Genomic DNA, 12815 nt, shown 5'->3' with positions numbered 1-12815 from the left:
AACAAGCGTTGGCTCAATGACAAGGATACAATCCACCCCAGATCCTCCTTCGAATTAGAACGAAGTAATAGAAGATATTAGAAGACTATGGGAGGAGATGCAGCGCTTGCACGATTCTCGGAGAGGCCATCATCCTGCTGTTCTTTTCTCGACAGAGGTCCTAGCTGCCGAGCTTCCCCAGCACTTCAGATTCCCCAACATAGGGGAGGATAATAGAAAGGGAAATCCAGAAGACCACCTCTCTCGATTTGAGAATGCTGCCATATTGCATCAGTACACCGACCCCATTAAGTGTAGATCCAAATAAAATGGATTGAAAACTAAAAAAATCTATCTATGGACTCAAGCAGACATCTCGAAAATGATATTTCAAGTTTCATCAAGTGATCGTCTCGTTTGATTTTAAGATGAATTTAGTCAATAATTATATATACCATAAGTTCAATGAGAAATATAATATTTTTCTTGTTTTATATGTTGATGATATCTTACTCGCTAGCAACGATATATGACTATTGTATGAAACTAAGAGATATCTAGTTAAAAATTTTGAGATGAAAGGTTTTGGAAGTGCATATTTTGCACTGGACATCCAGATATATTGAGATTACTCTCGAGGTATTATTGGATTATCACATAAAGGATATATCGAGAAGGTATCATCAAAAAGAAATGGAGAATATTTCCTATGTATATGTAGTAGGAAGTCTAATGTATGCTCACGTCTGTACATGTCCAGATATTGCATATGTTACATGAATGTTTGGTAGATACCTAAGTAATCTAAGAGTGGAACATGAGACATCATTCAAAATTTTTTTATAGTAACTACGAAGAACGAAAGATTATATGTTCATATATTGGAAGTTAGGTCAGCTTAAGATCATTGGGTATACGGATTTCGATTTTGCTGGATGCTAAGATAGTTTGAAATTTACGTCGGACTATATATATCTCCTCGGTGAAGGTTTCATTTCTTGGAAGAGTGCTAAACAGTCTCTTATAACCTCTTCTAAAATGACAGCTGAGTTTATAGCATGTTATGAGACATCCAAACACGGGATTTGACTACGAAATTTGGTCACGTGATTGCACATTGTTGACTGTTTTCAACCACTAAATTTACATCGTGACAATAATCATCAGTTTTATATTCCAATAATATCAGGAACTCGACTAAATAAAAAATATTCACATCAAGTTCATGGTTATTAAAGAACGAATTCAGAGTGACCGGTTGTATATTGAACATATTGGTACAAACTTCAAGATTGCGGATCGGCTTATAAAGGACAACTACCCAAAATGTTTCATGAGCACACTGCTCGTATGTGTGTTATGTCAGTTGATTATATTAATTTTTAGCGAGAGTTTGTTTTTTCTGATGTTTTTATCTTATAGACATTTTTCAATTATGATTATTTAAAGTTATTTTTTGCATAAATAAATTTCAGTTTATTCACACTTTGATTATTTTTCAATTACGATTATTTAAAGTTATTTTTGCATAAATAAATTTCAGTTTATTCACACTTTGATTATTGTTAACGTTTGATCTCAATTAAATTTAAAGATGACCGGCTAAAATAGACATGTTATGATCAGAATGCATGAAATTTGTATATGCTACACATCCATTTCATAATCCATACATTCAGTTGTTTTGGTATATGGAACCACTTATGAGTCTAGTTACTACAAGCGTAACAAACACTGCTTTGATCCTATGTTGATATGATTGATGGACTGTAATGGTTATAGTTAAAACTCAGGAATGACAAAAATTTTTGAGCTCATGAGTTTATTTTCACAAAACATAATTGTAAGGTTACACATATAGTCCAAGCAAGAGATTGTTAGATCAATTTTATATTGTATGTTACTTTGAATAATTATGTATTATGAGTTGTCTATTTAGATTAAACCTAAAATAAATTAATCGATTAAAGTTTTGGATAATATATTTTAATGTATTTGATAAGTCGTGGACCTTTAATATGTGGCGACAAAATATAATTTTTATTTAATGATGAATTAAAACAAAAATATCAAAATAATTATCAATATTTTCTGATTATGGTTCGCAGATAACGTGTAATCATGTTGTCCTATCTCTTCTCTGTTATTAGTTCTCTGTTATTAGAAATAGATCCAAGGAGGNAGTTGGGGATATATTAGGGTGAATTGGTATTCAAGCTAAAATTGGGGGCAAATTGTAATTTAAATTTTTATAATCCTATGTCCTGCTTAGGTTCTTCCGCTCCAGCTTCCATCGTTGCCCAATCCGTCCTCTCACCCATGAATTCGAAGTTGCTTAGTTGCCACCCAAAATTACTTCTCGTGAATCCATCTCTTTCTTCATTCCGCACTGTTAAGTTTCCTCGAATAATCTTGAACCAAATATCACAACACCGCCACCTCTGTAAAAGTTTAAGATACCATGTGAAGTGTAGCGCAAATGACAACAATGAAGCAATTGGGGGCCCTAAAAACTGGGAAAAATGGATTCCCACGAATCTTTTTGCTGCTGAGAAAGTGTTTGCAGCCATAGCTGGAACAACTTCTAGTCCCCTTGCTCAGTACATATCTTCTCCCACCACTTTTTTGCACACTGTAGACCCCAGAATCAAGATGGTATTTTTAATCTTTCAGAGATTTCGGTTTGTTGAAAATGATTTAAAGTGGTGCATTTTCTTGATTACATTGCTGGTGCTTTTGTTATTTTGTGGTTAGCAAGTAGCTATTGTGTTTTGAGATTGGGGTGTTGTGTGATTGGTGTTTTTTATCTTCTTTTTTTCCCATTTTCACCTAAATAAGTTAGACCTTTATGAAATTTAATCATCTTACGGGTGTGAGTTATTTTAGTTTCTTGCTTGTATCGTGTATTTTGAAGAACATAACTGGAAAAAGAATTCTTTTTGGTATGGTAATACTAGCTCTTGTGTAGTTTCAGAGTTTCTGCGTTTGTTGATTCTACCTGTAAATATTTAATCAGTACTGGTGACATGAGTTGGAATAAAACAGGATCAATAATTCAGGGCTACTGCTTCTTATTTACTCAGAGCCGATGAGAAAAGTTACAAGGGACATAAGGCTAGTATTATGATAGTTTAATCCCCTCAATTTGTTCGGGATTTATAATCAATATATGAAGGGATTAGTCTTTAGACATGAGCTCTGATCGAAATGATATGATTCGTTTGTTTCATCAAATTTTAAATGAGCCTAGATATTTGATTACCGCAACTTGTCTTCAGGTTAGTAAGATGATTGCCATGTGATTTGCCGGGAATACACTTCATATGCTTTTCTTTGCATTCTACGAAGTAATGTGAAACATATAGAAAAGATAATTGGGTTGGCACCTATGGCACACGTCCATATTTGAAGAAAATATAAAACTGAAAGAGGAATTATAATATTCATCTACCTTGTTGTAGGGAACTTTTGTTAAGAACAAACTTGCTAGAATAAGTTTTAGATTATGTAGAATTTGGGTTTTTATGAGTGAGACGAAGTATATGCCTATTTGCAGAATTGTCTATTTTTATATGTGGAGTCCTATTTTCTTTATATGTGTTTTTATGGTGCTTATTTTTATTTACATTAGTGTCTATTAAATGTAGGCATGGCTACTTGCGCTTGTTATTTTACCAGCAAGATCAGATACAACAATTCGTCTGGGGATAGTTATCTATCTTGCCTTATTGTCCGTGTGGGTTCAGCCTACTGAGGTGTGGATGGTAAGGTTTCTTGCTAGTTTTGAAGTCTTTATCTGTAACGCACTTGACAGAGGTAGTTAATTTTCGCATCTTTCATGAACTAAAATATACTTAGTTTTGTTTGGTGGGATATTTATTGTAATTTCACTCGTGTTTATGCAGGAATCTGTCTTATTAAGTGTCCAATATTGTTGTAGGATCAATTGGGAAGAGTGTCTCTGCTCTGTGGTATCTTATTTGTATTCTTGGGGCTTAGTACTGATAGTGCACCTTCCCTTCTGTGTTCAAGAAACCCACCATCTTCACTGACAAGATTGCCGACTCTTCCAGTATCTTTTGAACGTTATAGATACGTAATAATGAAGTTGGGTCCCCTATTACTAACCAGGAAAGGCCTTTCAGCAGCTACTACAGCAGCATGTTTAACATTTACAGTAAGATAAATCTGGACATACTTTTGTATATGTAGATTTCAGAGATTACTTTTTCAGTCCGGAGTATGTGGCTGGATATGGTTTATATATTGAGATTGGTTGGGATTATTGATTTAGTTTTTAAAGTATTTTAAGGATTAGAGCATTCGATTATTATTTGTTTAAGTATTTTGATGTTAAATATGCTGCAGTTATTAATTTACAGTGTATTGCATGTACAAATCATTCATTTTCCTGCGTCTTGCTGTTACTCTACTTACCATAATCCTTGACCTTAAATGAGTTTCTTATGCGACTGTCATGTCCCTATATTTCTAATGAAGCCTGTAATTCCTTTTTTGTAAAAGATCTTCCAAAGTGCAAGTCTTTGTCTGACAACAACAACATCAGAGCAGCTTGCATTTGCTTTGCAATGGTTCATTCGCCCTCTGTCTCGCCTTGGTGTCCCGGTGTCTGAAGTCATACTTACTCTCCTGCTTTCATTAAGATTCATCAATCTAGTGTTTGATGAGGTGCAATATATTATAATGAATGATTTACATTTTAAAGGTTGATCATTGAGCTTCAAATCTTTGTGGATGAGTAACCCTGAGACTTTTGGTTCTGTTTTCTCTCTCTATGCACTTTCAGGTCCGCAATGTGGCTTTAGGAATTATATCTCGCAGGATAAGATGGAAAGAGTTGACGACACTAGAGACAATTGATGGTATTCTTCAACTTGAAAACTCCTCATTTATCTTTTTTTAAACTTGAAATTATACATTCATGCTTCTACAGGAAAGATTGTTTTAGGATTAAATTTTCCCTCTTGCTTCTTTACTTGATGTGATTCTTTTGCATGAAATGAAACAGAATTGTTTCATTATTTTTGTTGAAACAACTTTGGTGTTTACACATGTATCAGTGCTACTTTGAGGCATTCTAAGGTTCAACAGGCTTGCTTGACCTGGGCCCTGCATTAGAACGACGTGTTGTGAGAAACTTGTTTACTATTTATTGTCTAATGAAAGATCAAGAGATTTCATATGATTGTTGGGAGAAGACATATTACTTATGCTGCTGCTTTTAATTGAAGAGTGGCTAGTGAAAGATGACCACCTTTTTTATCGTTCAAGAATGATTTTATTGTTACTATGTGACCATGGTTCTCTCTTTCCCAGGCATCGTCATTGATATATTCAAAACTTATTTCCTTGCAGTTTTCTTTGCATATATTCGTCGGATCTTCAAAAATATTTACAGCCATGCAGAACAGATATCCCAGGTATGCAATTTTACCTTTCGCTCTTCACATCATGTTTCATTTTCTCAGCTTCTGTCCTTATTATCAATTTATTTCCTTGCGTTGCTGTCTTATGGCTTATTTTTTTGAGAAAAACTCCTCGTTCAATGGTGTGGTTCTTCAAAATGCTCGTCGCTAGCTCTTCTTTCTAACGTGAGAATTAATGTTTCAAAAGATAAAACTGTGCTTTCTTTGGCTTTGCAGGCAATGATTGTGAGAGGATTTCGAGGAGACTGTGATTCTCACAAAATACTCTTGACGGCTGGCTCATCTACATTGATATCTAACATTGTTTCTCTATTTTGTCTTGTTGGTCTAATAGGTGCTACAACTTTGTCCAGATAGATACCTTAGCTTGTGATCATTTTATGGTGAATATTTAATTGGCAAAGAACAACTCGGCGGATACATACATATATATATATGATCGAATACTAGCCGTTTTACCACAAGATGTATCTGATGGTAACGGTGCAACTTAAATTTTTAAATAACAGTTCAATCATCATATTTCGATTGCGCTACTCAGCAGAGACAATTATTATTCACGCGCACACACACACACATATATATGAAACTTCAAAACATACACCCTTCTCTTTCTCTACAAACTAATCAACCATCTTTCTGTAAAGTACACTGGTATATATTCAGCACATGTGAATGGTAATTGCTCTGGCTTATGCGGGTGACCATCAATTTGAATGAAATATTTAGATAATTGCACTGATAATTATATAATGGAGGATTGATTTTTGGGGCTATGTAACTACTTTGCTGAAACGATTGAAATTTAGAAATTGTGATAGAGAATAACTGTAGTAATAGCGCGTCATCGAGATCGGGCTTTGGTTCAATGGTCTCACATGATCTCCTTAGTTTGTAAACATAATTATGTAGTGGAGGATTGATTCCGGATAGTCAATTTTGTTGATCCTAGTATTTACAATGAGGTTTTGAAGCAGCAGAATAATGTGTTCATGCAGTCTTATCATTGGCTCAAGTCTTTGAATTGGTTTTCACTGGATCCAATTTTTTGTAAGGAGATGTTTCGTAGGCTTGTAGAGGCTAATGCTGCCAAGATGCTGAAATTTTCTTAAGGAGACAAAGTTTGAGCCTGAGCATTTGGAGTTGTATATTGAGTGCCTCTGCGAAAATGGACTGGTCAAACAAGCATTCGAAGTGTTTGAATGTTTCAAAATGATTGGCCATTGTGCGCCATTGCGAACATGGAATTCAGCTATTTTATGTGCGCTAAAAACCGAAAGGCTCGACATTTTTTGGGCACTATATGGGGATATGATGCAACATAAAATCATACCTGACATATATACCACAAGATACTTGACTATAGCCTTTTGTATTGACAACATTGTTACAAAAGGCTACAAGCTTCATCGACAAGTTTTGGAGGATGTGCATATCCAGAGAAAAATTATTTTCAATAAGCTGATAGATGCATTTTGCAACAGTGGTGATTATGTGAAAATGTCATCTGTAATTCATATGATCATTACGAAAAATTGCTCCCCATATATTTATACCTATCAGGAGGTCATTAATGGATTGAACAAAAAAAATATGGGACATGAAGGTTTTTGGGTTTTTAATGATCTAAGTGCAGAGGGTATTTTCCAGATAGATGGTCTCTGTAACAAGAAGTGGCTGGAAATGCACGAAAAGTGTGGTTCGAGATGACTTAGAATGGAATTATTCTTAATGAGTACTGGTAAAATGCTTTTATTACTGGTTTATGGCATAATGGCAGCGTAGAAGAAGCTGAGAAACTTTATAAAGAGATAATTTCCGAAGGTTATGGCGAGTCTACCATTGGTTACAACACTACGATAAGTGGAATGTGCTTGAATGGAATAGTAGATGAAGCTCAGCTATTGTTCGAACAGATGAAAGAGAAGGGTATTGCCACTGATGCTGTTGGGATCATGGTTCGCTGTCGCGGTCGCGGAGATCGGAACGGATGCTACCGTTCCAGTTACAATGAAATTTCGCCGAACGGGTATTTAAAAAATATATTATAAATATATAAAAATTAAAAATTTTGGAAAATATTTATTAATATAAAAATTAAAATAAATATCATTTAAATAGATTATTTGATGTAAATAAGAAATTTAAATATTTTTAAAATTTTATTAACAATTTATTGAACACAATTTATATCGTCATTATATTTAAAATATTTACAACCATATCAACAATTAAATATACTATTAAAAATTATTTGTATTTAAATGCTTCCACTTGGGATGAAAATATGCGAAGATAGGTGGTGTTGAATTGCAATTGAATTCGGTGTGCAGATGAAAACTTGCGGAGAAAGTAAATTCGGTGTGCTAGCAAAATGCGGACATCGGTGCAATTTAAATAGGGAGAGGAGGAGTCACGGGACTAAAAATTGCATTATTTGTACTACAAAGCAAAGATACGACGGGCATAGGACCTACAATGAATAAATTTAGCGACGATTTTTATTCAACCGTCGTCGATTTTAATTTGGCGACGGTTTGAATTAACTATAGGGACGGTTTTATTAAACCCGTCGTCGATGTTAAATAAAAACCATCGACGGTTGAATAAAAACCGTCGCTAGTAGCGACAGTTCAAAACAAAACCGTCGCAAATTGCGTTCCGGTTCCGTTCCACCGTTATATCACTTTTTTCCACCGTTATATCCCCGTTTTCGGTATATAAAACGCCGATACAAGCCATCAACCTACACACCCCGGAACCTCGTCAAGGTTGCTGACGTTCCGGTTCCGGAACGCCTGTTCCGGTCGTTCCGTTCCCGTTTCGGCGAACCATGGTTGGGATGCAACCAAAGTCCTACATTGGAAGATCTAGAGAAAGATAATGAGTTAATAAAGATGGAATGATATCTCCATTGGTATGAGGCCTTTTGAGTGATTCCAAAAGCAAAACCATGAGGGTTAAAACCCAAAGTGGACAATATCATACCAGTGTGAAGATATCCGGATTCCATTGGTCCTAACAGATGCCATTTCATATCATTCTCTAATGAAAGGCTTCTCTCGAAACGGGAACATAGCCGATTGTATTTTTTCACAAACTTTTAAATCACAGATTTAAGCCATCAACTGCATCATTTACCGTTTTGATAGAAATGCTTTGTGAAGCTGGATGTGAAGGAAGCAAAAAATGTTGTGGCGAGATGTTCTTGATAGGGGTATGGAAGCGGCTGTTTTTTCTCAAAATAAAATGATTGTTGCATTAGGTGAACAAGGGTGTTTCCAAGAAAGGGTTGGATACCTGAAAGCTATGATTAAGACTAGTATGACACCAGAGAAGAAAATTTTGAGATGCTCATTCAATGTCTGTGTGTTGCTGATAGATTGGATGATGCTTTACTTTTTTAGATTATATGTTGAAGATGGGTTTTTCGCTCGAGAAATGAGTTCGCGATTTGTTGGTAAATAAACTTTGCCAAGATGATTCGCCTATTATAGAATTGTGCTCAGATAAAATTTTGTAGGGAACCCAATGTTACTGAGGCTTTACTTTTTTTCCAGTTTCCCATTAATTTTATATCAAATTATTGCGACGAAATGGAAAAAAAAGATTTACTTGCCATAACGAGTTTTGTTTTTCTTTTGCTAAATCGAGTCAACAAATTTTTTTTATAAATGAGATAAAGTAGCTATTCTGTTGTCTTTTAGTTGGCCAAGAATCACTACTTGCGTTTATTCTAATCCTTTGAGGACTTAACTTTAGGAAAAGAATAACAATGCGAAGTATGACGGTTGAAGGCAAAATTAAAGTGTGTTAAAATCATAGAACTTATAGAGTATAGGCAGCATTACCTGTATGGTTCTTTCAAATTCCTTGAGAGACCTGATTCGATTATTGTTGTTGAGGGGAAAGTATTCATGGCAATGTCCCAGTGAACTCTACTTGCACAGTTCTCTGCAAAAAGATGGTGTAGGTTCTTGATTTTCCCTGGTGCCTTATCACTCCATTAGCGCTAACTCTCGCGTGTTCGGGAAGGCCAAGTACTGGCATTCCCTGGTTATGTTTGCAATAGGTTTCATAACAGAGTATGCTCGTCATGGGACATAACTACGCTACACACTGAGAAACTTTCCCTGTGTAGCTTTAGCCATTAGATGGTATAGATCCCACCTATTTTGAGATGAGATCCTTTTAGCCATGCAAACGCACAGCGTACATTGGGAGTGTTAGTTCCCATGTAGCCACATGCCTGCCTTTCTCATATCTGAACTTGTGCCTAAAACATCATTGTTAGCATTCTAATTTTTTCTGGTAAGGTAGCATCAATTGGCCTACTACTCGTTTTGTGGGCTGCTATTTGGCACGATGATAATTTTGTAGATGCCTAATGACTATGTTTAATAGTTTCCACTGCCCCAACACCACAAATAGATGGACTCCGCCCCATCCATGGCTACAGCAATTAACTATGTCACAATAGATTCCATTGCAATAAACTGGATGATGGCATTTAGTAGGTCACAATAGATTCTTTGTGATAAACTGGATGATGGCAGTTGAAATGAGAAAAGATTACGGGGGAAGAAATTTGGGGAAAATAAATTTGAGTTATAATTTAACCTCGTTATGTGATACTTTATACTAGAGCTTAAAAAGATTTGATAGATACTACTTATATAATCAAAGTGTATCTTCTTTTCGAAAGTTCATCACTAAAAAATTCTAAAGTTAAGCATGTTTGACCGAGACAATTCTGGAATGGGCAACCCCGTAAAAAGTTTCTTAGATAGCGTGTGAATAAGGTCGTAAGCACAATAGAAAGACATATGTTGATACAGTTTGGATAGTCACCGAATCTGGAGAGTTACATCATGGTATCACATATGGTCTCTCTTAGTAGGGTATGGTTCGGGGATGAACCAAGCGGAAGCAAGTGGTCATGTGATGTCCGGGGCAAAAAAGAGGCAGAGAGTGATCATCAGTGTCAAGAGATTGCACATACAATGAGCGGATCTTTGCAGACTTCTAGGCGAAGGGAACATAAATGAATTGATCACACACCAGAATGAGAGGGGAGACTCATCACTTAAAAACTTCAAAATTAAGGGTACTTGACTTTGAACTATTATAGGATGAGTTGTCATATCCCGTACCAAAATGCAGGGTTTAAAAGATTTGATATATACTATTCATATCATCAAGATGCATATTCTTTTCTGGAGATAATCACTTAAAAGCTCTAAAGTTAAGCTTGTTTGACTTGAAGTAATTTTAGGATGAGTGACTCTATGGAAAGTTTCTCAGGAGCGTGTGAGTGAGGACATAAGCATCATGGAAAGACATGTGTTTATATAGTGAGAATAGTCGTCGAATCGCAGACGTTACATAATTGTAACGACCATGGGCTATCTCGATCTTGGCTCCCTCCGGAGCCTTCTCCCGCAATTATAATGAAGATGGACTATCTCGATCTTGGATCTCTCTAGGGCTTTCTCTCATAAACGGGCTCCCTCTGTGGCCTTCTTTCTCACGGGATTTCTCATTTGCCATGACTCGTAGCATTATGTCATTCTTGGAAGTGGTTTCTTTTACCTTCCTAAACGCTCAAACTCATGGCCTTCAAGATAAATACATAGATTCTTAGAGTATGGATACCAATTGAGCACTTTTCGAACCTTCTCCCTCACCAATGGAGCACCCTCTTCTCTCACGAACTTTTCTATACGTCATTACTCATAGCATTATCACACTCCTGAAAGTGGTTTATATCGTCTTCACCAATCCAGGACCTTCAGAATAAATCCATAGATTCTTAGAGTGTGGGAGGGAGGCTATCCCGATCTTGGCTCCCTCCAAGGCCTTCTCTCGTTATTATAATGATCATGAGCTATCCCGATCTTGAGCTCCCTCATGAGCCTTCTCCCGTAAACCAACTCCCTTTGGGACTTTCTTCCTAATGAGTTTTCTCATGCACCATTACTCATAACATTATCTCATCTCTAGAATTGATTTCTTTCATTTTCCCCAACACTCGGTTCCAAAATTATTAGGATAAATACATAGATTCTTAGAGTGTGAATACCTTCCACGACTCTTAGAACCTAGAATCTTCATGATAAATACATAGATTTTTAGAGCGTGAGTACCAATTGAAAACCCTCTGGGGTCTTCTCCCTCGCGAGCTTTCTTATGTGTTATTACTAATGATATTATCATGACCTGAAAGTGGTTTATCGTCTTCTCTAACACCCAAACACATGACTTCTATGATAAACCCATAGTTTCTTAGAGTGTGGTAGGGAGCCCAAGATCGGGATAGAACGTGATCGTTAATATCTAAGTACCTCATATACTAATCAACACAGGTCGTTCCGAAGTGTTTATATTCTCACTCACACAGTCCTTGAGAAACTTCTTGGGGTTACTCATCTCACAATTGGCTCAAGTCAAGCACGCTCAACTTTTGAGTTCTTAAATGATGAGCTCCCAAAAAAAATGCACCTTGTTGATAGATTTCTTTTTTTACGAATAAACTTTACATATGACACAAATAAATAAAATCTAGTCATTTTAATCAATACAACATTCAAATTGTTAAATTCTAAAATAAAATATGTGATGGTTGTGCAAGGTATGCTTTTTGCACTCCTTTAACTTACACTAAGTCTTCTTAATCTTATGAACGTTTTACATATAATAAATTGCAAATAAATACTACATATAGTCAAAAAAACAAACAAATTTGGAAAAACACAAACCTTGAACGTACATCACTAAGCAAATAAGGTTCAAATCAAGAAAATCAGAATAAAAAAATTCCCTCCATTACATAAATAAAAAGAAATAAAAACATTCATCATGCTATGTAATAAGTAAAATCAGAAGCAAATTGCATAATAAGGCTCGTCTGCGAACTAAAAGTGATTTGATAATACAATTAGTTCAAGCCTCCGAGATAGGACAATAAACATCTTTATTCATTTCACTAGATAAAACAAACAAGCTGTAGAAAATTCAATATTTCTTCCAAAAAATGTGACATGAAACATATTTCAATTCAAGATTTCAGATAGCACCAACCAAATATTTCTAATAAAAACATGCCAGAAACGACTAAAAATAATTTAATAAATGTTGTGATTAAAATTTAAAGGAATGTACTCACCTGATTTTCCCTTGCCTTTTTCACTTAATATATGTTTTGGAAGAGAAAGGTTTCACGATGTACTGTAATTGACCAAGAATCAAGCCCACTTTATCCTTTCTATTTATTTATTATTTATTATTTATTATTTATTTGTCATTTTTATTTTATATTATTTTAAAGGAAACTTTTGATAAAAATGGGAGAAGAGAAAAAAATATTGAAGGGGGAAAAATGGGAATGAT

General features: G+C 35.3%; 1 protein-coding gene across 2 annotated transcripts; it reads left to right on the top strand.

Annotated features, from left to right (window-relative positions):
- The first annotated feature begins 2212 nt into the window (after positions 1-2212).
- LOC140980082 (protein ABCI12, chloroplastic) lies at positions 2213-5829 on the top strand. Of its 2 annotated transcripts, XM_073445755.1 has the most exons (7): positions 2213-2634; positions 3627-3743; positions 3920-4156; positions 4504-4668; positions 4787-4862; positions 5356-5420; positions 5643-5829. In XM_073445755.1, exons 1-7 carry the CDS (start codon positions 2239-2241, stop codon positions 5781-5783), a joined length of 1197 nt encoding a protein of 398 aa, XP_073301856.1. In that variant the 5' UTR covers positions 2213-2238; the 3' UTR covers positions 5784-5829. The 2 variants fall into 2 exon arrangements, with proteins under 2 accessions (XP_073301856.1, XP_073301857.1); XM_073445756.1 differs by lacking the exon at positions 3920-4156.
- The last annotated feature ends 6986 nt before the right edge of the window (positions 5830-12815 follow it).

The sequence above is a fragment of the Primulina huaijiensis genome, chromosome 7, assembly GCF_012295235.1.
Source record: "Primulina huaijiensis isolate GDHJ02 chromosome 7, ASM1229523v2, whole genome shotgun sequence".
NCBI classification, from domain to species: domain Eukaryota; kingdom Viridiplantae; phylum Streptophyta; class Magnoliopsida; order Lamiales; family Gesneriaceae; genus Primulina; species Primulina huaijiensis.
This window is presented reverse-complemented; position numbering and strand designations above follow the sequence as displayed.